Source organism: Betta splendens, chromosome 12 (assembly GCF_900634795.4).
Source record: "Betta splendens chromosome 12, fBetSpl5.4, whole genome shotgun sequence".
Classification (NCBI taxonomy): domain Eukaryota; kingdom Metazoa; phylum Chordata; class Actinopteri; order Anabantiformes; family Osphronemidae; genus Betta; species Betta splendens.
This window is the reverse complement of record NC_040892.2, coordinates 2,217,342-2,244,502: the sequence shown is the minus strand read 5'-3', so window position 1 is coordinate 2,244,502 and position 27,161 is coordinate 2,217,342. Positions and strand designations below refer to the sequence as shown.

The following is a 27,161-nucleotide window of genomic DNA, read 5'->3' as shown; positions in this document are numbered from 1 at the left end:
CTCTGTCATTATTTGGCACCAGAGAAATAGTGGAAACATTTAAAGAGGTTCTGCTGTTTTCCATTTTAGTTGTTTTCTAAACCTCCTCTGCGTAAATAACAAAAATACACTTTTGCTCTTCATTGTTGGTCTGTTGGTCTGCCTCCTACATAATCTCCATATGTTGTGAATTATTATTTCCTCCCTTGCTAAGCTGCGTAAATATTTTTATTAACAGCACTTTTGATCCTTGTTGGGGGAGTGAGCAGGGAAAGGAGATCTACTGGAATTAGAAGCATATGTTCATCAGAATGATCTGCACAGCAAAGCCACTTTGATCTGTGATTAGTCAGAGTTTAGCTGTGGGTTCACAGGCGAGTGAGCCTGCATATGTATCTGCGCCTCACAGGTCAGGAGGTGGTGCGTTTGTGTCACTGGACTGGACTAAAAGTCAGGAGAAAAGTTACACAGGTTGAGCTGTGTAGACAGTTTTTTGTAATTCCTTAATGTGCAGCTTTTGTTTAAAATGCACATGCAATTGTAAACTGTATACAAAGAAATATAATTTTTATTTGATGAAGCTGATATTTCAAAGCACAGTAATGGTTAGTTTGGAAACTACAGTAGGAGTTTAAAATAGTGCAGATCAAAGCATTTACAGTCAGATTAGTGTTACAATGTCCTGTTTATCACAGTAGAGCTACACAACATTTATGCAAAAACAAGAAGCCGAAAACAACTGTGAACAGTGTTGTTCACTGTAGGTATGTGAAAAGAGGATTTGCTCAGCGCTGTCTGGCATCATGCAGAGAAGGGTCTTATTTTGATAATACCTCCCACCATAGTAAATCTATCTGAATACCCTAAAAAAAAAACTAATGCACTACATCTGTTAGTTGTTAGATGGGACACATATGTTTTATTATTATTCTAATGAGTGATAACATGGTTAAACGTAATCCTCTTAACTGATTACATATAGAAATAAAGGCAAGAGAAATCAACAACCGACCTAGCAAAAAAAGAAAGAAATATGTAAAAATAAAATAAAAAGTAAAATACTTCAATTAAGTAATTGAATAACACAATACTCAGGGTAGAAGTAGGTGGGTTTGAGCTGCAGGGGGCAGCATGAGGCATTTTGAAAAACAACAACCTTACTATCCACCGACGAAGAAGAACCTCAACAGAAACAGAAAACAAGAAAACCGGCCGCTAAAGGTTAGCAGAGCACAGTTCTAACTTCAGAAACTGGTTATTCGGTACCACTTATGCATTATTGCAGATACATTTTGTAGCATGAATGACGTCGCTTTGTTTGTCAGAAGTAGAAAGTAAAACGCTGTATAAAGAAAATTAAACCCATGCATGTGTTTGCATGTTTGGAGCAAACTGCAGGACCACAGGATAAGAACCGTCAATATTACAACTATGACGTCACACGACAGCTACATTTGCCCTTAAACCTCTTCAGCACACGCAAGCTGATAGGCAGCTTGGCCCCCCTCAGTTTCCTGTTATTACTGAAGCTCAATCCAAATATTAGAAACATAATCTACAATGTGTGTGTTTAAGATGTTATGAATTAAGAGCATTAATTGTACTCTCATATTGATAACTACAATACAGAAATCTAAGCATGCCTAAATAATAACAGGGGATCACACAGTCTAAAAGTCACATACCAATAAAAATCAAGCTCCAGATCTGTGTTCTAGGCTGGAAGCCGTAAATGCAAACAGGTCAATAATCCTGATCTGGGTTTGAACAGAACAGTAATCTGATAAATTCAGCCTCTACCGATGTGAATTATGATTATGGACATCTAATCTTGCAAATAAAAAGTTATTACGAAAGAGTAAGCTTTTTTAAAACTGTGTAAAGATCAGTTTAAAGCGGACCTTAGCCATATTTATCAGTTTCGAATATCATAATCAGACACTACAGTCCAAGTGGATGGTAAAGCTCTATGATAGTGAGCAAAAAGTCAAGTTTGTAATAAAATGAAGAGATTATGAAGCGTATGCTGACGTTTTGTGTGTGCTCCTTAAACATGCCAGTAGATTGTAACAGGATGGCGGGCAGGCGAGCTCTGAAGGCGGTGCTCATTGACCTGAGTGGCACTCTACATGTTGAAGACGCAGCAGTGCCAGGAGCACAGGACGCCCTTAACCGGTACAGAGTGTCAGAGAGTCCAGACGTCGGCAGGTTATCGCGTGAACACCAATCATTATTTAATTCTGCTTTCGGTTTTGGTGCCGTCAGGTTACGCCAGGCATCTGTGGCTGTGAAGTTTGTGACCAACACAACAAAGGAGAGTAAGAGGATATTACTGGAACGACTGCAGCGTCTAAACTTTGACCTTCAGGTTATATGAGTGAATGAATGAGATTCATCTTTTACTGTATGCCTCTAAACATTGAATTTAACACACGGCCAATGTGTGGTGTGATTCCTAAATTGTAAAACTGAACTTCACTCCGCAGGAAAAAGAGATTTTCACTTCTCTGAGTGCAGCAAGGACTCTTCTGGAGCAGAAACAACACAGACCACTGCTGCTGGTGGAGGACAGTGCACGAGAGGACTTCACAGGTACCGGGCTGTTTGTTTTTTCTATGCTAAGATCCACATAGATGGGCATATTCTTTCCACCACGTCGTCTTTCCAACTGCAGGTATCGATACGTCAGAGCCGAATGCTGTTGTCATTGGGCTCGCTCCTGATCAGTTCAACTATCAAACACTCAACAAGGCTTTCAGGTGGTAAACTGCAAGCGTACGGTGATAAATGTTGTCATAACTCTTAGATGAGATCGAAAACCAAAGGAGACATTACTGACAAACCTTAAATCAATTAGAAAACAAGTAGAATCTACAAAACTGGTAGATTGTATAAGCTCAACACCTACACAGATGCCATCACATTAGTTTAATGAGCAAACTAGGCCTGCAGCCTCCTGTATGAAAAACACAGTCAAGAAGAGAAGTATAAGGGGCTGTGACTATATTATGTGATACAAACAGCTCAGCCTATTAATCACGTGTATTTTTCTGCAGGATGATTCTGGATGGAGCTCCTCTCATCGCCATCCATAAAGCTCGCTACTATAAACGCAACGATGGTCTGGCCCTCGGCCCCGGGCCCTTTGTGTCAGGACTGGAGTACGCCACGGACTGTAAAGCTACAGTAGTTGGAAAACCTGAAAAGACCTTTTTTATACAGGTTAGAAACATTTATTTATTTATTACATTAACATGTATTGTTTTCCCTTTTATTGTTTATTGCAAGAATTGTTACTTAAAATGTCATTTTTCTTTCAGTGATCCATGTTTATGACCAGTTGTCTGTTTTGTGAGAATTGTCTGAATTGTAGAGTTGAGTAACACACTGGACTGACACACTTGTTTCCTACAAATAGGCTCTGTCTGATTTAGGATGTTGCCCCAGTGAAGCGGTCATGATCGGAGATGTAAATATATTATCACTGACCTGTTAAGCAGAGACTATAAAAGTCAAGGAAATTCTGCCTTCAATTATATTCAGTTCACTAAATGTTTACCCTATGTTAAATGTGGCCTGTGACAGTTTTGTCTCTTTGCCGTTTGTCCTTCTGCAGGATGCCAGAGACGATGTAGGTGGAGCTCAGAACGCAGGAATGTTGGGTATTTTAGTCAGAACTGGTAAGAAATAAAATCACCTACTCTGCCTTTAACATCTTCATTGTGCTTCATATTATTATTCTAACCAACATTTCATCATACATATTATAAATAATGGTGATTAAAGTTGTTTTCCCTCTTTGCCTTTTATGCCTCAGGTAAATACAGAGAAGGAGATGAGAACAAAATCAACCCTCCGCCTTATTTGACGTGTGCCAGTTTTCCAGAAGCTGTGGAACACATCTTGAAGAATCTGCTATAATATACAAAAATGACTGAATTCCAGAGTTTCCTTTTGTTAGGATCATAAGCAAACACTCCAGTTGTAAACGTCAGTAGCACTGCTGTGCACTGATTTTGTTTGAAAGTGGAGAGGACATTGTGGATCCTAAAAATGCATTTTAATTGATGGACTGAACAATGCTGAGGTGTTGGTGTTTTCCATCTGTCGGTCACAGACAAGCCACTATAGAAATGCTTTGCTTCATCAGGATGTTTGTTGATGCACTGTTCAGGTACATGTTTGTCCCATTATTTCAGTGTATTCTCCTTTTTCTGTAATGGAGAAAAATCGTGTGGAAATGTTGTATAAATGATGATGCAGAAATAATCTAAGGATGGTTTTAGAGGTCTCTAAGAAGTAAGTGATTTAAAACCTGTTACAGATATATATGTAACATGTAATGAATAAATATGGCTCCAACTAAGTGTAAAGTAGCTTCTCTGTCAGGTTGTGGAGTTTGTGTAAGAGCATGTGTCCTCATGCTAAAAGGTCAGTCAGACAGATTCATACTCCTTCTCCCACGCTGCATATCTGTCCATCAGGTTTCGGGCAGAGGGTTTGGTGTGTGCGATGACTTCCAGGCAGTCAGCTGTGGTCACCGTGTCTAGCTGGATTGCAGGCATGTTGGTGTCTCCTGCTGAGAAGGAGTCACATGTAAGTTTATGTAAATGTAGCGTGTGTGTGTGTGTGTGTGTGTGTGTTGTCCTACCCTCTTTATGTGACTCGAGTGCATCAAAGATCTTCCGCACTGGTCTCATGGCGGCTTCCTTACAAACCAACCTGATATCAGAGCCAGAGTAACCTTCTATGTCCTTCAATAACACAAGGGGCAAATGAGGCTTAGAAAAAGAATGTGTTTGCCTTTTCTTTCTTCTCAGTTAATGAAACAGAAAAATAATTATACAAAGGCGATACCTCAGAAACGTACAAACCTCTGCTAGTGTTTCGTAGTCCAGCTCTGTGCGTAGATCCACTCCTCCTGTAGAGTTAAGAGGAGGCAGCCAATGTGAGATCATGGCTTTGCGAGCTTGCAAGGATGGAAGACTCACTAGAATCCTCTTCTCGAGCCTCCTCAGCATGGCGTGATCCAGTTCCCTGAGAGAAGAGTCACATGTGTTACCAAGGTGAAGCCAAGTAAAGGGTAGATGCTAGGATGTTGTTTTTGCTGGGTTACCAGGGCAGGTTGGAGGCTGCTAGTACAAAGACCAGGTCCTCTGATTTTGCCAAGCCGTCCATCTGAACCAGCAGCTCGGTCTTCATCCTTCGACTCCCCTCATGCTCTCCTCTAAAAAAGTTAAAAATTAGTCTGCAGTTACATTAAATATTACATTACACTGGCATCCACATCACATCATCTGTCATTAAAGGCTATTTGCAGTGCATTGTATGCAGAGTAGCCACAAGCTGTGCCTTAATGTTCAGCACCACACTCCGTGGCTCAGCTCACCCTAAGCTGGTTCCTCTTTGACCCATCACTGACTCTAGCTCATCTAGGAAGATGGTGGAAGGAGCGTGATACCTGGCCAGCTCAAAGAGAACCTACATCCATAAAATAATAAATGAACTAAAATCCATGATGTGTGTCAAATCTGACTCCTTATATGTTAAAGTGGATCTGTGTAGTCGCTGGCCTACCCTGACCAGTTTCTCAGAGTCTCCCCTCCACTTGCTAACAATGCTGGAGGCTGAGATGTTGAAGAAGGTTGTTTTGCACTCTGTAGCCACAGCCTTGGCCAGCAGGGTCTTACCTGTACCTGTGAGTATGTAACACAGATGGGCAATGAACAAAAAGACTTGTGTGCAAGAAAAATCCCAAACATTGAGGTGTTACTGTACCCGGAGGGCCGTAGAGCAGCAGCCCCTTCCATGGAGACAGGATGCCTGTAAATAGCTGGGGGTACTATGGGGAAAATGGGGGGGGGGGGGGGGGGGGGGGGGTATATAACAATGAAGAATGAATAATAAAACGGAAGTTAGGATGCTTCTGTTCAATAAAAGGCCAGCAGGATAGGAGACACATCAGTCCTTATCAGCAGGTAAATGTCAACAGGATGCAGACAACCTGATTTGTTGTCATCGTATCCATGAGAAAGGTCCAGGTGATGATGACAGAACTGTATGTGTGCTTTCCTATATACAGAGGCAAATAGTGTGAGCGTGGCTATGTATATAAATTCTACATGGCATTCCGTCTGTGTGTTCCTTCCATCTATCCATCTGTATATGTGTGTGTTACCATAATATCCCTGGTATAGATTTAATGTCAGCCTAACAGACTGACCTGACCCCACCGGCCTCCGTCTCTTTAAGCCCTTTAAAGAAGATGTATTCAGAATCGAAGACGGGCAACCGGTGCTGAAATACCAACACATTGGGGCGTCCGCTGTTACCTTAATGGGATAGACGACGGCCTCTTTGACTAATCGCTTAGCGTCATTCAGGCCGATGATGTCCTCCCACCGCACATTGGGGCTGTGTAAATAGATGTCCTTTAGGGGGTGAAACACACAATGACACAGGGTGAGAGTGTGTATGGGAGAGATCGGCAGTGAGTGGACACACACATGTAATAGGTGTCATTTAGGATGAAACATCAGATAAGGGAAATAAATTGAACCTGGACCTTCATTAATACAACTGATCAATTCATCGGCAAAGCAGCTCTTCACTGCTCTCTAGTGGATATTTGATGAAGTACTTAAATCATATTGGGATATTTACATCCCCTCTACAGGTTTATTTTATACTCATCCATGTGTTTCTATTATATCCAGGTGTGTGTTTTTTACCCTGCTGATGATTGAAGCCAGTTCTCTCATCTCTCCACTCATTCCAGAAAAGCCACTGAGGGGCTTCAGCAGTCGTTCCTGCCACATAATTATTATTGTTAGTTATTATACCTAATGATTGTTAGGTGTAGCATTTTTACATGACCTGAATGTTTCAAAATGACGTTTGTGAATGTTTTACAAACCCGATTAACTGCACAGCTTGATTATTTGCTATTTCTAATTTCGCCATTGCTGCTCAAAGGCTCCAGTGTAATTACCATGTGGTCTGAGTCAGTGCCAGCTCCTCTAGTATCATGGATTGAGACTTTACCATCGATCACATGACCCTAAAGCAGACACAATGACAGGAAACAATCAACTCCATACATGCAGAAACATGCAGACCCCTCAAAGAATTAGCAGAAAATTCTCCCCATACCTTCCTGCTCACAGATGTGTCTCCAGCAGGACCATTTCTGATCGAGGAAACGTTGAGACCAAACTCTGATGACTCTGGAGGAACAGAGGAGCCATTCTCCTGGGAAAAAAAAAAAAAATCACGATACTGAGGTCACAATTGCCCACAGTTACTTAAAAATACATGATCCCAGCCCTTTTAGGTTTAACATTGTACATTTGTATGTGCAGCAGTGGCTGGCTTCTTTGCTCCGACTGCAGCAGACTGTGGGCTTTGAGATGGGTTGATTTTGGGAAGAGGTTTAACAGCTGAGCAAGGACTCCTGAGGGACAAGGGGATGTATTTCAGTGGAAGAAAGAAGGAGAACAATTCATAAGTACTGGTTGATGAAACATCAAACACACACTGACCATATAAAATTACCTAATTTAACACGTTTAAAAAGAATTTTCAAAATGACTTCAAATAAGTGTTTTTCTCTCTTTTACTGAGTGACGTGGGAGAGATCAGACTCACCTTTTTACTCCACCACTTTTAGCATATCTGTTCTCCCCTTGACAGGAAAAAAGGAAATACAGCTGAAGATATTGACTCCGTGCAGAATATAACAGCATGTCATATCATACTGGCATTGCTCTGGGTTCTGGCAGCAGTCGTGTACCTGGCTCTGTTGTTCTTCTGATGAGTTTGGGGTATTTCTGGAACTTGACATAGTGATAACTTTCATATTCCATCAACATCATCTCCAGGTCGATGTTGTCACAAACCTCGAACTTCTTCACGCCTCCATTCGTCTCCTGATCCAGAGCCACAGCTGCTGCCACGTAGCTGGTGGACAGACAGACGTTTTAAGATCCAAGAATGATGCAGCCACGTCTAGTTATTATATATTCATACGTTAAGGCGCATGTGCTTTATTTGTACATTTAAATTACACTGTGTAGCAGTACGTCACGTGTCTTCAACAGTTGATTTGTCATGAATGACTCAAGTATTTGACTGACCCTTGCCCCAGCAGATGTTGGTAGATGAGGATGAGGAGGCTCTTCTTCCTCATCTCAGTTCTCAGCTCATCCTGTCGAAAAACAACAGTCAGCGTTCACCACTGAGACACAGTTGTACTGTAGCTGCTGAGACCATTTAGCCACTAGAGGGCGACACACCACCAAAAATGACAACGACGGAGCCGTATGGTATCTAGGCAACCAGTGAACGCCGATTAATTATAGCCGACTCGGGATGCGACCTAAATTAGCCTTATTAGCACCTTCGATATAGCGTAACGTTTACTTTGAGCAGCTTTAATATATGTGGAGATTACTGACGTCCAGGCCTACATACCTGCTACGAACTGTAGTAAGTTCACACACACTTAAACTTTGTATTAAATTAGCAACAGGTGTAGCTTGTTAGCTAAAAGTTGGTCGTTTACCCGCTGGTGCCTGTTAAATTTGCTAGAACTCGCTTTCACTCACCGCCTCTCGGGCTTGATGAGCGACCTTCATGGATTGAAATGAAAGTTCCATCATGGTTCTGACAGTTTGGTGAGGCAGTTAAATTAGCCCTGAGGTTCTCAGCTGTTCTGCGTCTGGTCGCGTCTGACGTTTGTCCCTCGCGGCTACCGTACAATTGGAAAACGTTACGTCACAAGGTATAGACCAATTATGTCTCGTAAAAAAAGGGCAACTATGAGACTTAAAAATAGCATAAATAGTGTGTGAAGTACCACGTGAATGGTTTTGCACAGAACCCATATTTGATCAGATGCTAATATTAAATGAATAAATATTAACTAAGCAAATCTAATTAATCAAAGACAGTCTATACTATTTCATTAAGATGCAGCTTCTGCCAAGACTTACTGCTATTTCAGCAGAAGTCGCCTGACTTCGATTATGAATACATCTCATTTCAAAGTACCTTAAGAGAAGACGGGTTGTGGGGTCAGGCCAGTTTGTTAGGCTGACATTAAATCCATGTCTGGGATATTATGGAATGCGCACATAGATAAGCAAGACAGCGAGGAAAGATCAAATGAAAATATGTGCAAATAAAGGCACACGGCTTGGAGTCTGTGTGTGCATGCATGAAAACACACATGAAGCTCATTTGCTTGTGTCATCACCACCATCTTCCAGGCCTTTTGTGGATGCGATGGCAACAGATCAGGTTGTCTGCATCCTCTTGACATTTACAGACAGCGATGAAGACTGATGCGTCTGTGTTCTACTCTGCTGGCCGGTTTTATTGAATAACACCACCTGCTCGTGCAGCATTGCTCCACCAGGCCCAAATCCCTAACCTCATCTCTTATTTTTATTAACTCTCCAGAGTGTCAAACGCTGGCTTTGTGATTTGAATCACCAACGCTTTGCCTTGTTCTTTGTTCTTTCTGCAGGACAAGGGTATAAAAAACTAAAATAGCTTATTATTGGTATTTTTCTCCATAAATATGAAAAGTCAAGCATTAGCAAAAGCTTCAGCACAAACGTTCTTTTTGTAAACAGAAACACCAAACTTTTCCAGTCTATTTCAAAACATTTATTCTTGCACAGTCAGTTTCGATCACATTAAATTGCACATCGCTCATCTATCATTGGTTCTGTGCCCAACTTGCATATTTGCCCAGCCACCTGACAGCACACTGCTGCTAACACATTGATTCACTCCAGTTTTGGGTAATTCTGCTTTGTTTTCACTGTCCATGAGGCTGGTTTAAGGGTAGAACCTGGAGACGGGAGTTTATGCAGCAGTCATTTGTTTGTGCTTTACAGTTCATTTCTTCACCCTGATGGGCTAGTGCAAATTCCAGATGATGAACAGGCTGAAGACACTGTAGCTATGTAGCGTGGCTAGAATATTATATCCTTAGAGTTTAAGGGGTTGTGCGTTTTTTTTTTACTGCGTATCTGTATCACTGTAACTGTTTATAAATTACTGACAGATCACACTAGAGGCTTAAAGTACAGAACAAATTGCTTCCAAATCTTTAACAAATGTTAAGTATTTAACAGATTGGTAATGTAGTAAAGGTTCTACTTTGTCGGGGACATTAAAGGCCTACAGAAATAAAATAAATATACTGATATGAACTGAAATGAACAAAGCATGCTGAACAAAACCCCACAGTGTCTTAGCTGGTATAAATCTGAGGTTGGCCCATATAGGAGCAACATGCATCATGTTCTGGCAGTTTCCATAATTATCTGTGACATTAAAAAAAAAACATTTATTGAAATCATGAAATGGTTTCAATTAATAGAAGCAAACACTTCTGGATTCATATAATATCCTCAAATACTGAGAATAAACATGCATATACACTGTAAATGAAATCATAATCTACTAAGAAAAGTGTTTTTTAAATTTTGTATATTTTACAAAATTAAGTATTGCATCTGGGTTTTCATAATAATTTATTTGTCACCGAATGTACAAGCAATCAGCTATAAGTTTAACTATTAAACTTGTCACAGGTCGCTGAAGAAGTTGATACTCAAAAACCTGGTAATGAATATTACTTTATTATTCTCTGACTACTTGGAAGGTATTTGGGCTTCATGACAGATCTTCACAATGAAAATACAAAGAGGTGACTTACACATAAAAAACTAGAGCGATTTGTGTAGTGTGCTGAGGATGCTGAGGAGTCCAGAAGGACAAAGGGCAGGTGTGTAGATGTTTTAGAGTTGAGAGCACTGCAGCAGTGCCACTGCAGTGGCACACTGTGCATACACTGAACATACACTGAAGCAAATTTGAATTGTCAAGATTTAGATAAAATAATTAGAACTTGAAATGATCTAAACCATTATTTTTCTACAAACTAGATCATAGTGGTAGCTGGAAAATGGTGCAAGGTGAACTTTGATGTCACTGCTCGTGTTCGAGCTTTCCAACCTTGATGGTTCCTCAGAAAACTCCAGCGTCTGTAAGCAGCGTTCCAGCCTCAAGCAGCAGACCCTTGACATAGACACGTACAGTGTAGAACATTGTGAGGAAGTCCTGGGTGCTGAACAGCGTGTCTGCGAGGGCGAATCCCAGCGTGGAAGGGATGAAACCTCGACCGTACTCTACCATCCATGTCCCAGCAGTCCACTGCACTGACGTGGCCTCACCCACAACATGTACAATGTTGTCACCTGTGCGGAAAATGAAAACAAAGCACATATTAATTTACATTTATCCGTGCAAGTAACAAACTCTCAAAACTGGAAGATTTCAGATTAAAAGTATTACCAGGATAGTAAATTTCACTTTTGGTCGTCCCCTCTTTCCACTGTCTGAAAGTGCCGGAGATGATGGTATCAGATATCTCGGCCCAGTAGCGACCTGATAGAAACACACAATTAATATTGGCTTATGGCGGTTTGTACTTTAAACTGAATCAAAACACACAGAATGAGACATCAAGACAAAATGCTCACAATGTGTATGTGTTTGTAAGTGTTAGTCTATTCTTTACTTGATGAAAATGCATGCAATGACACAATTCCTCCGTCCTCACCTGAGTGCCCTCCTGTGTCCACCGCTGTGCCAAACAACAACACGTACTCTGTAAGTGAAGCATGGAGCAGACACATGGAGCCCATCCAGCCTCCAGCGTTCACAAACACCCACTGCAGGTCCTCGTCTGGCAGTATGTGTCCTGGATATCTGCAGTAATTCCATTGTTCTTTATTAGGTTATTATTCACAGACCTTCATGAAGTAATTTATTAACCTGTTTACAAGAGAAATGCTTCCTTGAGTGCTTAATGAGAAACTTACACACTTTCACTGAGCTCAGTTGTACAAATATTTAGTTTTAAAATCACTGATTTTGAACTTAATGTTTAACTGTTGGTGAAAACAAAACAATTAGAACGCATCATCTTCAGTTTTAGGACAGTGTCGGTTTTTGATTTTCTAACAGACAAAAACATTTGTGAACACATAAAATATGCATACCCGTGTGTTAGATTCACGTTTTACCAATTTGCCATAGTTTAGCTTCAAGTCGTAGATCTGCGAGATTAAATAAGACAACAGTGAACTTTGTTCTACAGTGTTTGTTACCTCTTCCTGAGCTCCACCACCACTTTAGAGAAGGCCTGCTCGTGGTCCTGTCCTGAAAACAGACACGTTTTAAACCACATACAGTACATTGGGTTTTGGCTTCTTAATTCACGCACGAAAATAACAAAACTCACCAGCGTACTGTTTGGCCAATTTGGCGATGTCTTCCCTGTTGAAAACATACTGCTTTGTGGCCATCCAGTGCCGCAACAGCAGCACGGACAAGACGGAGACTGCGACGAATGCGAAGAGCTTAAAAGTCGTTCTGACTACAGACATGACTGAAAGGAAACACACAGAGAAAAAGACGCAGAAGCAGGTTTGACTACATGTGGACACTGAGGCACACAGGTCGCTACAAACACGCCATACGCAGGAGGCGTCTAATCCAACCGAGAGTTACTTCCTGGTCAAGTGGGGGCGGAATGTCGCTGCTTAGCCAATTAGAATCAGAGTTTGCCGGTTGCCAGCATTTGGAAAAACCCTCTAAAGCGGTGTTGTCATTTTGCTGCATTATTAAAATAAATAACGGTAAAATAAGATAATATTTAAAAGTTAAATAATTAGACATCTACAAGTTAACGTTTTGTGTCGTTTTGTATGATTTGTGCTTTCGTATAATGTCGTTTGTTTTTGCAACTTTGTTTTACGTATTGATTTGCTCAAGGAGCACGTTGTTTCGCTTGTCAAATAACAGGAAGTGGGACAAGGGTTGCGGCGCTGCGAGGGAAAGCGTTGAATAAATTGTAAATTGACATCGGGAAGAGCTGGTGGTTCTCAAACAACACCCACCAAGATGAGCCGTAAAAAGGAAATCTCATTTGATCCCAAAGGTATGGAGGAATAATGAAGCGGAATGCATTATTCATTTGAAAAACCTACCTAAACTGTTACTACTTTACCCCTCTCAAAGTGAATAAGATTCACATTAAAATATTTAGTTTCAGTTTTTTAATTGGTATTTTGAAACAGAGGCATAATTTCCTCATTGATCTAATTTAATACACACGTACAGGTAAGTAGAACTACTAGCGTATTGCTTTACTGCTGTAGACAGTGTTGGTCCCGTGACTTCATTCTTTGCTGCTTCCTGTACAAAAACAGCCTTCCCTGCATTGCACAGATGTCTTCAGCCATTTGTGAATGAATAGTGTTTGCTGTGCTAATTGCTTTTGTTACCATTTTATACTTTATCAGGTTCCTGTAGTTTCCACACTTTTAGGTTTAACACAGCCATGGCTTATTTTCTACCTTGTCCGCCTCAGAGCACCAGCACATACGCTATAACCCCTTGCGGGACAGCTGGGTCCTGGTGTCAGCCCACCGCATGAAGAGGCCGTGGGCCGGTCAGGTAGAAAAGCCTCCAGAGGAGCACGTACCCAGATATGACCCCTGCAACCCGCTCTGTCCCAGAAACACCCGCGCAAATGGAGAGGTAGGAACACATGGACACGCAGCTCTCACACCTTCAGGTTCAGCCCTTTCACTAAAGCAAAGTTCAAGCAACGGTTTACCACGTTGCCATTTTACACACCATCATGTCTCTGTGTACGTGTCTCTATGTATCTCCAGGTTAATGAAGATTATGAAAGCACATTTGTCTTCGATAATGACTTTCCTGCTCTTCAGCCAGATGCTCCAGATCCCGGTGAGTGACATTCCTGTGTATCTGAAATGTAAATTATAGATGTAGCTTTTCCTGTAGGCTTAGTTTAAAGAACATGTTTTATGCTTTTACAGTATATGCAACATGCAGTTGTTGCAGCATTACTTAGCAGAAATGAGAAGCAGATGTAGTCGTAAAAGTGCATTTATTTCATGTTTTACAGGTTCAGATCAGCATCCATTGTTCCGATCTAAAGCTGCCAGAGGTGTCTGGTAAGAAAGAGCTTTTCATCTTCATATAATAAATATATATATCTAAATATTGGAGTTTTTTCATAGAATTAAATATTAACAGTGTTATAATATTCATTCAATGCATAACTAGTTTCATATGAATTCATAAGTTCAATCAGAACAATCATACCAAGCAAACTTTAAATCACTGTTATCATCATTCTCATTATGATCATTTATTAGGTGAAGCTCATTTTATTAGTCAAAGCTCTTCATGCCACCCGGTTTCAGGACATCCTGATTTAAGCCAAACACGAATCACTAATAGTGACTATAAACAGCTTGAGGCACATGTTGCCAATATGCTGACAGTAGATGGGGATGTTTCCTCACTTCTCCTCTAGATAGGAATTATGCTGAGTGATGATGTATTATTAAATTGTGTCCATATTTGTTTGTACATATAGCATGTTTTCCCCACTTCCTAGTGGCTGTTTCAAAAAAAGAGGAAGGTGCGAGCTGAACAGGATCACGTTGCCCTGCAGCAACATTCAGTTGACCAATTAGGGACAAAGCAAAATGGGAAATGGGATTGTGGTGATGTGGGTCAGTGGAGACAACAAAGGAATGGGGCGAGGAGAGAAGTAGGAACATTTCCAAAGACATAATCCATCAGTGTCTAATATGTTATTCAATTCATAGTTCAATATGTGTTTTATCATTTATTACCGTACAGTCCAGTTTGATTTCATTACTCTTTCAAGGGTGGTGGAGTCAGTTCACACTCTATAATTTTATGCAAGGTGAATGTAGACACATGAACACACACTGGAGTCTCCTATGATGCTCATGAACAATTCATAAGTGCAACCATACAGTTTTGCTCTGAGCATCAACACTAAAGTCATGTTGAATTATTGATCACATACTAGGTGCTTGGGCCCTAAGAAGAGTCAGACTTTTGGTCCGTAGAAATTACATTTTCCTGACTCTGACAGCTGCTTTCCTTAGGTGATATACGGAGGCCTGGCAAACATAGATATCTCATGTTGTCCGACTACATCTGGAAAAAAATCCTCTTGATTCCAAACATTTTCCATTTTGCAACAAATGAGGCCATCGAGCTTCTGGGAATGCTCGATCTATACCTCATCACAGTTTCATCCCTGAGGTCTTCAGAGGTCACTGGACCTGATGGGTCTTGTGCCGTATAGTTTATATCTGGGCTGTACATGCGTGTCCTTTCAATTTAAGGCGTGCAGCCGGATTCCAGTTAAATTCCAGACACATCAATGATAATTAAAGTAGAAGTGCACATGCATGAGTCTATGAAAACTGCTTCATGGACAAATGGGAGCTCACCAAATAGCATTTGATGGAGATCCAAGATTCAATAATCCAGTGAAAAAACATTGATAGTGTCTATGGAATAGCATTTTATAATTAAGCATGTAGGATGCTGTGATATGTGGTATAATGTTATAGCGGTTACTACAGTAACTAACAGTCCTCCTGCCGTGCTTTCATATTTCATATATCTATTTTTTCAGTAAGGTCATGTGTTTTCATCCATGGTCTGATGTCACCCTGCCGCTCATGAAAAAAGACGAGGTCGTCAAGGTGATTGACAAGTGGTCTGACATTGTTGAAGAGCTAGGTGCTACCTATGCCTGGGTTCAGGTGGGGGATACACACATGCACAATAATTTGTGATCACATTTACACTTCACTGATTTAATATTTCCCACGGCTGTGTACCTGTAACATTTGTTACCCTGTGCTCCAGCGACGCTGATCATTCGTTTTCTTTGCCCTTTTCAATTTTTCATTTTAATGCGTCTTGTATTGAATTGGATGAAACTTTAATGATGCCTCAGGGCAAACTTCAACTTCTGACAGCAGCAACACAGAGAGGATATGAGTTAGAAAGCATGTCACAATCTATACATCTGGTAAATAAATCTTTCTCCTATCTCAGGTTGACAGTATTACACAACCAAGGATATTTTATAGGATGGAGGGGTTACCAGCTGATTATTGTGATCTAAACTGCTTTTCTTTTGATTTCTGTTCTCCTTTTAGTGTTTTTTGGTATTTGGTTCTGTTATCCACAGCTGAGCAACACAACACCTGACCTGTTATTTTTTCATTTCAGATCTTTGAGAATAAAGGAGCCACGATGGGCTGTTCAAATCCACACCCTCACTGTCAGGTAGGAAATATTATTGTCAGATCTCACATATATGAAATCTGATGTGCAGAGAAAAACACTAGAAGAGAAAAAAACAAACGGCCAATTTATGCATCTGAGCTGATGTTGTTACAGACTCACTGTGACAATGAGACGGAGACGTGTTAACAAGAACTCAATTAAGAATTTTAAATAGAAACACAGTAAGTGAAAGTTGCTCCTGAACGTCTGTCTATAATTTTATTGGTGTGATTGCCATTTTTCTCTTTCACTGTTTCCCTTGTGAAGTGAAGTAATTCAGGCAAGACTAATATCTCAGACAAGGCATCAAACTGTCACCTCACAGTTTGATGTGGAGGAAAACAGAAGGAATGCGTAATTGGATCAGACAAGTAATATGTGGAAATGAAACTGCAGCCGTGCAGTCACTGATGCTGTAAAGTCATGGTAATGATGTCAGCAAGTAAAGTAGAACACAAACATGGTTAAAAGATGAAAAGAGCACAAGTCAACAGCCAATAACACATCATACACAAAAAAGACCAAAAAGCATAAGACCAACTTCTGACTTCAGTGAAGTTGCTCTGTTCTGAGCATGATGCTCAGACAACTGTGCAAAGATTCAGTATAGTACAATACAATATAGTGTAAAGCTTTCATGTGCTTAGATTGAACCACACAAGACGCTACCATTGACGTGAACAGCAGAGGGCAGTAAATGACTTCACAATGTGAGTCTTGACTGTGGCTGTATCAATTTGTTATTTCAGGAACTTTCTTCTAGTAGAGCTACAAGCTACAGTCACCATGAAAGGAGTAACTTCCTCATTTATATGCTATAAAATTATTATATCTATTCAGATACTATTGAAGTCCTGTTTTCATACGACCTGAGTCGAGACTTTGATGGTGAAGTTTCAGCATTTCTTTTTTATTTCCCCTCTTTCTTAAGACATCAAAGTCCAAGAAAAGAGTTGTGTTAATGTGTGTTCCAACAGCCACACAGCCCCTTCAGGCCTAAACCTACAAAGCAGAGCTCTAAAACTTTAAAGGGTGACTAAGAGAAAATGTTAATCATGTTCTGGAGGCAGCGTTGCTTCTGATAAATGTGGTCTCAAAAGAACAGAGCAGTGCAGGAAAGAAAACACCAGCTCTGCATATTATGCTACACACTCAATCGAATTATTGAGTTTGCAGTTGCTCCCTAAATAAATATTCACTCTTGTATGTTGGAGGGTAGTCATGAAAGTGGCAGCAGTAATAGTAGTTTTTCTTCTATCATGAGACCCACAGCCTTCAGAGGAGTCGTGCACTAACAGACCCACAGCTACAGATGTTGTCAGGCTCTAATCGCACATCTGGAGACGAGCCTTTACCGCCCACGTTAGCCACGTCTGTTCATGAACTCGCAGCCCTCAGCTACAGTCCAGTCGTTACCATCATTAAGATAATGTGGCGTTCGCTCCCTTTGCAGTGATTGTGAAGAGACTGTGTCACAGATTAAGGGTAAAAATACCAGGAAACAATGAAACGTCCTGCTTCATTCATAAATAAACATCCTGGATGATGTGACGCTCATGAATGAACCGTTATATAACCATTAAAATGCCATAAAATGCAAACATAAACTGTGCTGATGTTCACTGTTATTCATAGAAGAAGCTTCCTGAAAGAACGTTACAGTATGACCATCGTTGTATAGCTTGAAAGTGTTTATTTCACCACCGTGATTGAAAAGGAAGCTGTAGGAGTGAATGGAACGACCCACGGCCGCTCATGTGTTCAGGGCGTCGAGCTCTTCGTCGCCTCTCGGGACGCTCACGCTCGCTCGCAGTCATTATTAGCGTCTAATTGGAGCGATGACACCAGCGAATGCCGGGCGCTCGCTGATGAGAGCAAAGTTTTAACAATGTGTTTGTCTCTTTTTTTTCTGAGCGATGTTAATAATGTCAATCAAGGGGCCAATGTGCTGCTTTGACATTTACAGTGTGTTCACAGAATCAATTGTTGTGTTGTATTTGCATAAATGTGTGTCTCTACATGGATTTTAATATAATAGACAGTGGTGGTAATTATTGTAGACATTGAGGAGAATGAATGAGGAGGCTCACACACACACACACACACACACACACACACACACACTCCGGTAGAGAGTCGGGTTGAAGGCAACAGAAGAAGATCACAGCCCAGCAGCAGGTTGGTGAGGAGTAAGAGGGAGCAGCTGCAGTGTAATGATACTGTAGGTGAGTGACTGAACAGGCCGACGGCGGAGGAAGTGAAGGCTCCAACTGGACAGGGAAGAGAAGGACTTGAACAAGAGTGATGAAAACCTGGTTCTGTGTTTGTTGCTGGACACACAGCTGCAGAACGAGCCGCTCTCCACCTCTCGATGGAGCTGAATCACAGGTGTAAAATGAACTCCTACAGCTGAGCCTCTTGTGACGTTGCAGGTCTGGGCCAGCAGCTTCCTGCCCAACGAGCCGGCCCTGTCGGACCGCTGTCAGGGGAAGTACTACGCGGCTCACAAGGAGCCGCTGCTGCTGCATTATGCTCAGCAGGAGGCAGAGAGGAAGGTAACGTACACACCGACTCCACAGAAAGTCATCGCTCGTAGCTCGCGTCGCTGAAATTCAGATTTCACCGCAAAACATGAGGCGTTATGTCGTCAGTGGAGTCATTTCATCTCAGCGAGAGTTCGACGTTATTATGAACCCCGGTGTTTCCCAGCATGCCTCTCTCTGCCTCCTCTCTCTCTTTCTTCCATCAGCAGCCTCCACCTGTCTTTCAGCCAGTGAAGCGTGTGATTGGACAGCAGAGATGCTCATTAGCATAATGCTGCAGCATTTATCTTCAGCCTGTGTGAAGTTGAGAAAGAGTGTGTTGCCAATGAGTGATCGGACCTTTAAATGATGCAGGACAGACCAGTGCAAAGTGTAACAAACGCTGATAACCTCCAGCACCGCTCTCCAAAGCTCTGCATAAATACAGTGTATTTGTACTGTGACCTTTTCTAATATAAATACCTCTGTAGCCTTTTCTGTCTGTACAGAATGTCAACTTGCTTCCTATAGTTTGTATGAGGAAAGATTTCTCTGCAGAAGGTTTTTACGCATCTGCTGAAACTCCAGCATTCACGTTGAACTGAGTGATGTCATCTATATTGATTCATGTACACAGATTTGCCAAAGCGTTATAACTAACCTGATGAATTTAATGCTAGTCCAAAGAGACATCTCTGCAGTTTGGATCTAAGACTTTGTCTGTATTTTTCACTTCAAGTCTTATTTTTGTAAATTGTTGACTTGAGCAGCAAATGAAAGTCCCCCTGTTTGCTGATTAGCTGCACAGAGCTTAAACGCACACAGGCATCAATCTGAGGAGAACCTGATGTTTTCCTCCTCCTGAACCAAAGCTGATTCTTTTGAGCTGCAGGAACAGCGTTTAAATCTGTTCACAGACTAGCTGGAGAGAGAGCATGTGCTATTGATAACAAAGGATTAACCGTAAGGAGTTCAAGCTCAAAGAAACACACGAGGAGATGAAGGAGGAGAACAGCACAACACAAGTGATTGGAAACTAAGTCACAGAGAGAGAGAGATGTGCAGGTAAAGAGGAAAAAAGAAATCACACAGCCAGTGATTCATGGGCTGATACCTGCTCCTCTGGGAGTGTGTGTCTGTGTGTGTGAGAGAGAAAGAGAGAGAGAATAGCATTAGGGTGTCGAAACGAGCAGAGAAGACGCTTGAATCTCGTAGACCGCTGCTCATGGGGACTGACCTTTATAAAGTGTGTGTGTGTGTGTGTGTGTGTGTGTGTGTGTGTGTGTGTGTGTGTGTGTGTGTGTGTGTGTGTGTGTGTGTGTGTGTGTGTGTGTGCGCGCGCGTGCGTGCGTGCGTGCGTGTGCGTGCGTGGAGGAGTGGCTTAAAGTAACTTGTGCGTGCGTGCGTGCGTGCGTGCGTGCGTGCGTGCGTGCGTGCGTGCGTGCGTGCGTGCGTGTGTGCGTGTGCGCGCGCGTGCGTGCGTGCGTGCGTGTGCGTGCGTGGAGGAGTGGCTTAAAGTAACTTGTCCTTGTGCGTGCGTGCGTGTGTGTGTGTGTCTGTGTGTGTGCGTGTCTCGTCTCTCTGACCTGAGGTTAGGACCATAAATTGGCACACTGCAGTGTTTGGAGGAGTCTGAATTGAGGTTCGCCTCCCGAGTGACACTCCTGACTTTGAAACAAAAACTTTCGATGCTAATTGAATAAAAACTCTTTGGGATTTTCTGGCTGTGATGTGTTTTAGTAAATCCTCCTTTCCCGTCTGTATCTCTTCACCACGGTTCTCTCTTCATGCTGACGCTCATATTTTGGCTCCGTTTTAATCCTGTTTGGGCGGAGAACATTTAGGAAACACTGACCTTAAAAGAACTGTTGGTAGAAATGTGTAAAATCTATAATTAAAAAAGATTCACTGTACAGAAAAGTACAGCATTTTAGCAGCGTAGCATTTCACTCTGCACCAAGTACAATCCTATAATGTCAGTGCACTTCATTAAGACGATGAAACTCTTTGGGGTTCTGCTAGATTAGTTTGTGTTCCCTTCACAGATATTAAGCACCACAGGGTTCCCCGTGGATCCCTTTAATTATGCACTAACGCCTTCCTAGACGAGTGTGTTTAAACCTCTGGGAGATTTATCTCTGATCACGCTGCTCTCAGTTTAAATACCAGTAGCACAGACCAGACGTCTTCAAGAAGTAAAAATTCCAGTTGCCACTGAACAGAACGGTTTACTCTTCACAACAATCAGCTAACAAGATCCTGTGGTGAACATCCTCTGGGGAAAGTAGACATGTATGCAGAATGCTGTTGCTTTTTGAGGTGAACCCCCTGCTGAGTGTGAGCTGTCTCATGTCTGACATGTTCCTGCCTCCTCTCAGGAGCGTGTGGTGGTGGACAGCTCCCACTGGCTGGTAGTGGTTCCATATTGGGCGACGTGGCCCTATCAGACACTGCTGTTGCCACGACGACACATCCTCAGGATCACCGACTTGACAAGGGAGGAGCGGGAGGGTGAGTGTCCGGGTGTGTTTGTGTTGGTGTGTCTGACGCTGACAGAGTGAGTGACTGAGAGCGTGATAAGGCACTTAAGAGTGGTCTGAGGTGACTCAGCAGATCGGAGGGGAGGCTGCAGGGTGGGCTCCCAGCCACAACCCCCGTCTCAGTGTGTGTACAATCACCTCTGGGTCAATTCAAGGCACACACACCATTCCCATTGGAGGGAACCTTTCACTTTGAACCCCTCCACAAGCTTTTATGTCATTCAGATGTTTGTGGATTTTAAACATTGTTAGTGCTTGTCCCCATAGACAACACTGTCCTCTTCTTGTTCCCTGTTTCTGTAATTATTGAGCTGGTGATTTGATTCTGTTCAGGTCCTTTTTAACATGATGGGGTTTAAAATCAAGGGCGTCTGACTGAGGACTCCTCAGCATCTCAGAATGAACGCCTTTAAAAGACATTAGTGACAGTTTAATCTGTTTAGCAGGTGGAGCTTGTGTCGTTACAGCATGAAGCCCAACACACTCAGATACGAGGCGTCGCTGCCTCATCACTGCTGTTCCTGAGACTGGGTTCTCTGGGTTTAAATTGATTTTAGTAAATGAGACTCTGAGAGAGTCGGGTTCTACCGCCTTTCATTTCATCCTCTGCTTCCACAGGTCACTCATTTTTACCAACGTCTGATTGACTGTGTCTCTGTCCCTGTGTTTTCCAGATCTGGCTGATGTTATGAAGCGACTGCTGACCAAGTACGACAACCTGTTCGAGGTGTCCTTCCCCTACTCCATGGGCTGGCACGGTGAGGCAACAAGCAGGCAGGGAACAAACGTGAAGGAGCTGATGTTTGACGCATGTCCTGGAGCGTGACTAATAAAGACCAGGACAGATGGAGCAAAGGTTTAGACATAAGACCGAGTGTGCTGCTCCAAACTGGAGGCTCAGCCCATCATCGCAGCCATAAGCTAATGCGCTCAGACAGTTTAACATGCGAACGAGCTGCTGAAAGGTCTGAAAGCCACACGTTGCTCTGCGGCTGTAATCTGATACTAAGCCACGCAAAGCTGGGGAGTTTTGAAGACTTACAGTGTGAATAGGAAACATTCAAATGCCGTCACACATCACCTGCGGTGTCTCACAAGCCAAGCTCTCACTAAACCTGAACTGAGACGGTGAGAAAAGCAGCAGAAGGAGAGCGACGTCACCGTGGCGACACTGAATAACGGCTGCGGCTCAGTCCCGGCACCAGCGACATCCTGCTGAGCCGTTGCAGGTGAAGAACGAGCGTCTGGAAGAAAAAAACTCTCTGAATGAACCTCTGTGTCTTTGTGGACACTGGAAACATGAGCTGCTTTTTAATATTTAAATTTCATTTTTAGAGCAGGGCCGCATGAAAGATGTATGCATAAACCTACACCAGCACAGAGACAGAGGAAAGAGAGCGTCCGAGGACACGGCTATCGACTCCCTTTCTTCTATTCTATCAGATATAAGACCTTTGAAGTTAAACCTCAGTCTAACAGTTGCCTGTGGTGAAGACTTCTACAGATCTCGTGTTAAGTTCTGGCTTTAATCTTCAAGTCTGTTTTATTTCTTCGAGACAAATCAAGGCCTACAACCAGTGGACAGGTTTTTTCTGTAGTGCCATAGGAAAACACCTGCAAAAGCAGAAAATACAAGTTGAGGATTTCTGGATCTGTGTCAGTCTCCAATATCTACAATGTAGTAAAGCCCACAGTCTTGACAGGCTTGAATTCTTCCAGAGCAATGATACTCGAGACACATTCAAATCAGTGTTTTCCACTGTATATTAGACACTCATGTCTCAATGCAGTGGTGCTTCTTTAGCCTTTTCAAGTAGGATTAAAGGCAAAGAGCCCGGGTTTAATGGAATAGCTGTGCAGCACAAAGCCACGCACGCCCTGCACTCTCTGACCATCTCATTTTGAAACGCGGCGTCTCCTGCACACAAACACCATCAGCCCGCTCACATAATGAGCTGTGTTATCTCCCATCTGTGTCTGTGCTTTATTTGGGCTCATTTAGGAGCAGCCAGCTTTTATTTAGAGCTGTGCTTATTAGAGGCAGTGCGACTAAAGGAAAGTGGGAGGATAGTGTTGGAGTCACCTGGGAAATCTGGGCTCAGATAAAGCTACCTGTTTATTTCTTCTGAAGGGAAACACACAAGACTTTACAGACAGTGTTAAGGGCTTGTATGAAGAACCAAGGCACAGGGATAGAAGGGAAACAGTCTGTATCAGGATCAGTCTGTACATGTTACACCAGTAACTCACAGCAAAGCTAACGTGCCCATTAACAATTAAAACCGGTAATTGTCTGCTAATAGAAGCATCTGTTTCTATTCATTCCTTATCGAGGCTTTTAGCCTTCACTTGTCTTCTCCTTTTCTTTTCCCATCCATTAGTTCCCCTAATGTCACCCTCCTGAAGCTACTATCTCTGTGTGATCAGCCTCTTTTGTCAGGAAACTAGCTCTAAAGGAAGTGCTCGCATTGTAAATACACCGTTTCCAGGGATCTGTTTATTTCTTTCGCCTCTTTAGTGTTTTTTCAGAAGAGATGTGTCACAGCTTTTCCCACTTCCCGCGTCACCTCATTGCCTTTAACTCAGATCGGGACTCGGCACCGGCTCGTTGCCTGTGTAAGACCTGGATCCTCAAGTTCTGTCTGTTCTGATTCCTTCATCCAGAGCATGTTATCTCCCAATGTGACTCAGATGCTACAACCTCACTGATCTCAGCCCACGGCCACTGAATTGTGTCACGTTTTTAACGGTCACTGCTTCTGGTTTGCTGCTTCTCACCAGCGGGTTCAATCCAGTCTGGTTTTATTGTCTGCTTATGAGAAAAGGTGGATGGCTCCATCCAAAACTATAGACAGAGACCCGAAACAGCTGCAACTTGGCAGTGGATAAAGTAAATGGCTTTCAAATGCGTTCAGCAGTAAATAACAATTAAATAACATTTGGGCAAATACAGAGGTGACATTAACGGCTGAAACATGAACTTCCAGGTCCTTATTAGTCCTGAATGACCTTCTCATTTCCCTCTACAGTAGATGTGAAATCAGTACGGTACATTGTGTTGTTCTCATACTTAAGGAGCCCCCACCGGCCCCCATTTGAAGGAAGATTACTCCCACTGGCACCTACACGCTCACTACTACCCTCCTCTGCTACGTTCAGCCACGGTTAAGAAGTTCATGGTGGGATATGAGATGCTCGCGCAGGAGCAACGAGACCTCACACCTGAACAGGTGAATATCAAAACAGACCATACAGGTTTTCAATCACTTCATTGGATGTTTGAAACCTGATTGCACCCAGGACCAAGTTATAGTTTTCTCCTCTTTCTATTTGATTAAATCTTGCAATGTCACACACACATTACCCTTGTACCCAGTCAGATGCATGCATTGTTTTTCACCCCTTGTTATCATCAGGCCTTCTCTTCTGATTTTGTCTAAACTCAAAGCTCATGGTGCTGTGTTTGTATTTATAGGCTGCAGAGAAGCTAAGAAACCTACCTGACGATCACTACAAAACCAGATAGAACCTGGGAGCAGGAAGCTGAGAAGAGTGAGAGGGTGAACTTGTGTGAAAGTAGGATGAATGGAAAATATGCAGCTTTTACATCATCAGTGATGATGAAGAATTAAGCAGGTGCAAATTTGCCTGATAATATAAGTACTGTAAATCAGCTCAACCAGCAGAGATGGACTCTACCTGACCTGAAAAGCCTCAGCTTTAGTTCAGCACCACGGACAGCGACAGAAGTTCCTGCCTCCAGGATGGATCCATAAATGTCACTAAGTCGCAGCAAATGTTCACAGGCCCATTTAAATCTTTAATCACGAAGGTTAAATAATTAACGGGGAACTAAATCAACACTTCCAAACGCTGTGGCGCAGTGGACGTGTGAATTAGAGACCCTGTCGATGTTATGATCCTTGTGGCTTCAACCACATCTGTAACATGCAAAAAAATCAACAAGCTGAACATCAGGCAGTGACAATGGTTTAAAAAAAGCCAAGGTAGCGGTGAACATGTTAAATGATGTGTGCTCTCAGAATGACAACAGCAGATGGTGGTGTTGTTTAAAAAGTGAGGTAGATGACCTGGAATTAAGTTGGAACGATGACTCTGTGGCATATTCTAACCACGAAGCTCCACTGGAAGCTCAGGATCCTTGTTTTCCACAGTAGCAAGGTCATAGATGAGGAGATGCTCTAGAATATGCCTCTACATAGAATGAGTTGTGTGCTTTGTGTTGTCAGTGTCAGTTTGTGTCATGTTCCTGTTTTACAGAACACCAGCTCTCTGTGTGTTGTGATAAGAACTGGTAAAGATCCTACCTACACATCTGTGATTCTCTGTTTTTATTACCTGCTTTGTCCAAAGGGTTTTTTGCAGCTACTTGCACCTTGATGTGAAAACAATCTTTCATAAATCCCGGCTCATCACAGCCAAACGTCACGTCTGCTTTAATTTCTGTCAAAGACACGTTGTTTCTGTAGCAATCCTCTGCAGACGTGTCAAAATCAATCTACACTTTAAAAGGTAATTCCACACAACAATAATGAAACTTTGACAGAAACACATCATAGCATCTTTTCAACAAGAACAGATCAAATGGATGTGAATGAGATTTATTGCACTTTATTGATTCATTCTCTCTGAGCAACAAAGACAATTGATAGTGATTAGACTCCACTGATGTGAAGTGTCTTCACTAAGCGAAGGCGCATATGAGGACAGGAGAGGATCCCCAGAGTCTGGACGCTGCGTTTGCAGCCTGAGTGGCTAATGGCCTTTGGATGCCGTCCATCGTCACCGTGGAGATTATGCTGGTGATTCAGTGGCTCCTGCATAAATAGATCTGTGGAGCAAATGGGCAGAATTGCAATTATGTTTAAATAAGTGTCCGGTGGACGAGTCGCCCGAGGGAAGTGATATGATGTCATGCGCTGTTTGGATTGTTAATGGAGGGATTTGGGTGTGAGAAAATCTGAAAGAAACAATCTTCTGTGTAAAATCGAAATATTAATATTAATTTGAATAACTTGTAGGAAGTCACACAAAAGTGACGCACAGCTGTTTTAATAGAACGGATCCTAACTTTTCAGACGTTACTAAACTTATGCAACCCTGTACTTTGGACTCAGAGAGTGTTTTGCCTGCGTCTGAAGATGATCAGCGTCACGGTTCGATTTGGCAGCATGTTGTACACAATGTCTAGATTGTTGTGGATCTTGTTTCTATGAATCACACTTGTATTGTACGCTATATTTTCTCTTTATTGCTACTTCTGGCATGAACTGTGAACGGTCTTTTAATCATTGTTGCATAACCAACGATCAAATGTAAATCGGTTTGATCTTAATTATAACATTAATTATAGCGGCGTGTAAAATATTATTTTGAGAATCCTGGCCTGTGGAACTGCCACATATCAGCAACATCCAGGGGAACATTTCAAATACTGCAGAAGTGTACTGTAATATGCAGCGTGACAGGGTTTCTATGGGAGGGATAGGTGTGTGTGTGTGTGTCTGTGTGTGTGTTTAAGTGCATAGCCTCTTTTTATTTACTGTGACAGACCTCATTCATTCAGGTCAATATTTATCCAGTCCTCCAGGCTCACTTGGGATCCTCTCTCATCTGTTTCATCACTCCTCAGAGACAGCGTGCGCATATAGCTCTCTATGTATTTTCGTATCCACATAGCGACAGAGGAATGTGTGTCCTTGTGCCTGCGTCGGTTTGTAACCCCCGCGTATCTTCTCGCAGGCGCAGGAAGACGGAATCTCATTGCTTGTCTTTTCTGGTTCTGAACTAAAATGGAAACTTGTTCTCCCAGTGAAGATAATGGTGCCAAATGTGCTTCGTTGAAGGTGATTTGTGAAAT

The 27,161-nt window shown here is 42.3% G+C and overlaps 4 protein-coding genes across 10 annotated transcripts; 2 read left to right on the top strand and 2 right to left on the bottom strand.

Moving 5' to 3' along the window:
• The first annotated feature begins 959 nt into the window (after nt 1–959).
• Nucleotides 960–4,346, top strand: hdhd2 (haloacid dehalogenase-like hydrolase domain containing 2). Of its 3 annotated transcripts, none has more exons than XM_029168833.3 (9): nt 960–1,200; nt 2,043–2,154; nt 2,245–2,347; nt 2,466–2,571; nt 2,654–2,738; nt 3,036–3,201; nt 3,398–3,448; nt 3,596–3,659; nt 3,797–4,346. In XM_029168833.3, exons 2-9 carry the CDS (start codon nt 2,054–2,056, stop codon nt 3,898–3,900), a joined length of 780 nt encoding a protein of 259 aa, XP_029024666.1. In that variant the 5' UTR covers nt 960–1,200; nt 2,043–2,053; the 3' UTR covers nt 3,901–4,346. The 3 variants fall into 3 exon arrangements, with proteins under 3 accessions (XP_029024666.1, XP_029024665.1, XP_029024664.1); XM_029168832.3 differs by having other exon boundaries at nt 963–1,200; nt 2,040–2,154; XM_029168831.2 differs by lacking the exon at nt 960–1,200 and having other exon boundaries at nt 2,033–2,154.
• Nucleotides 4,246–8,749, bottom strand: katnal2 (katanin p60 subunit A-like 2). Of its 4 annotated transcripts, none has more exons than XM_029168826.3 (16): nt 8,586–8,749; nt 8,115–8,185; nt 7,772–7,938; nt 7,627–7,663; nt 7,327–7,432; nt 7,132–7,230; nt 6,971–7,039; nt 6,711–6,788; nt 6,312–6,410; nt 5,758–5,821; nt 5,557–5,675; nt 5,369–5,460; nt 5,096–5,206; nt 4,854–5,016; nt 4,631–4,733; nt 4,246–4,558 (listed from the first exon to the last, which is right to left on the bottom strand). In XM_029168826.3, exons 1-16 carry the CDS (start codon nt 8,637–8,639, stop codon nt 4,416–4,418), a joined length of 1,575 nt encoding a protein of 524 aa, XP_029024659.1. In that variant the 5' UTR covers nt 8,640–8,749; the 3' UTR covers nt 4,246–4,415. The 4 variants fall into 4 exon arrangements, 2 of the variants coding, with proteins under 2 accessions (XP_029024659.1, XP_029024660.1); XM_029168827.3 differs by having other exon boundaries at nt 4,246–4,555; nt 8,586–8,748; XR_008696283.1 differs by having other exon boundaries at nt 4,432–4,558; nt 4,631–4,701.
• Nucleotides 8,322–25,613, top strand: galt (galactose-1-phosphate uridylyltransferase). 2 transcript variants are annotated; one of them, XM_029168830.3, is made up of 11 exons: nt 8,322–8,466; nt 13,433–13,602; nt 13,740–13,815; nt 13,997–14,045; nt 15,557–15,686; nt 16,162–16,218; nt 18,651–18,773; nt 21,119–21,251; nt 21,955–22,038; nt 24,356–24,510; nt 24,756–25,613. In XM_029168830.3, exons 2-11 carry the CDS (start codon nt 13,495–13,497, stop codon nt 24,804–24,806), a joined length of 966 nt encoding a protein of 321 aa, XP_029024663.1. In that variant the 5' UTR covers nt 8,322–8,466; nt 13,433–13,494; the 3' UTR covers nt 24,807–25,613. The 2 variants fall into 2 exon arrangements, with proteins under 2 accessions (XP_029024663.1, XP_029024662.1); XM_029168829.3 differs by lacking the exon at nt 8,322–8,466 and adding an exon at nt 12,861–13,000.
• sigmar1 (sigma non-opioid intracellular receptor 1) lies at nt 10,614–12,580 on the bottom strand. Its single transcript, XM_029168834.3, has 5 exons — nt 12,302–12,580; nt 12,168–12,219; nt 11,618–11,766; nt 11,350–11,442; nt 10,614–11,252 (listed from the first exon to the last, which is right to left on the bottom strand). Exons 1-5 carry the CDS (start codon nt 12,444–12,446, stop codon nt 11,023–11,025), a joined length of 669 nt encoding a protein of 222 aa, XP_029024667.1. The 5' UTR covers nt 12,447–12,580; the 3' UTR covers nt 10,614–11,022.
• Nucleotides 25,614–27,161: the final 1,548 nt, after the last annotated feature.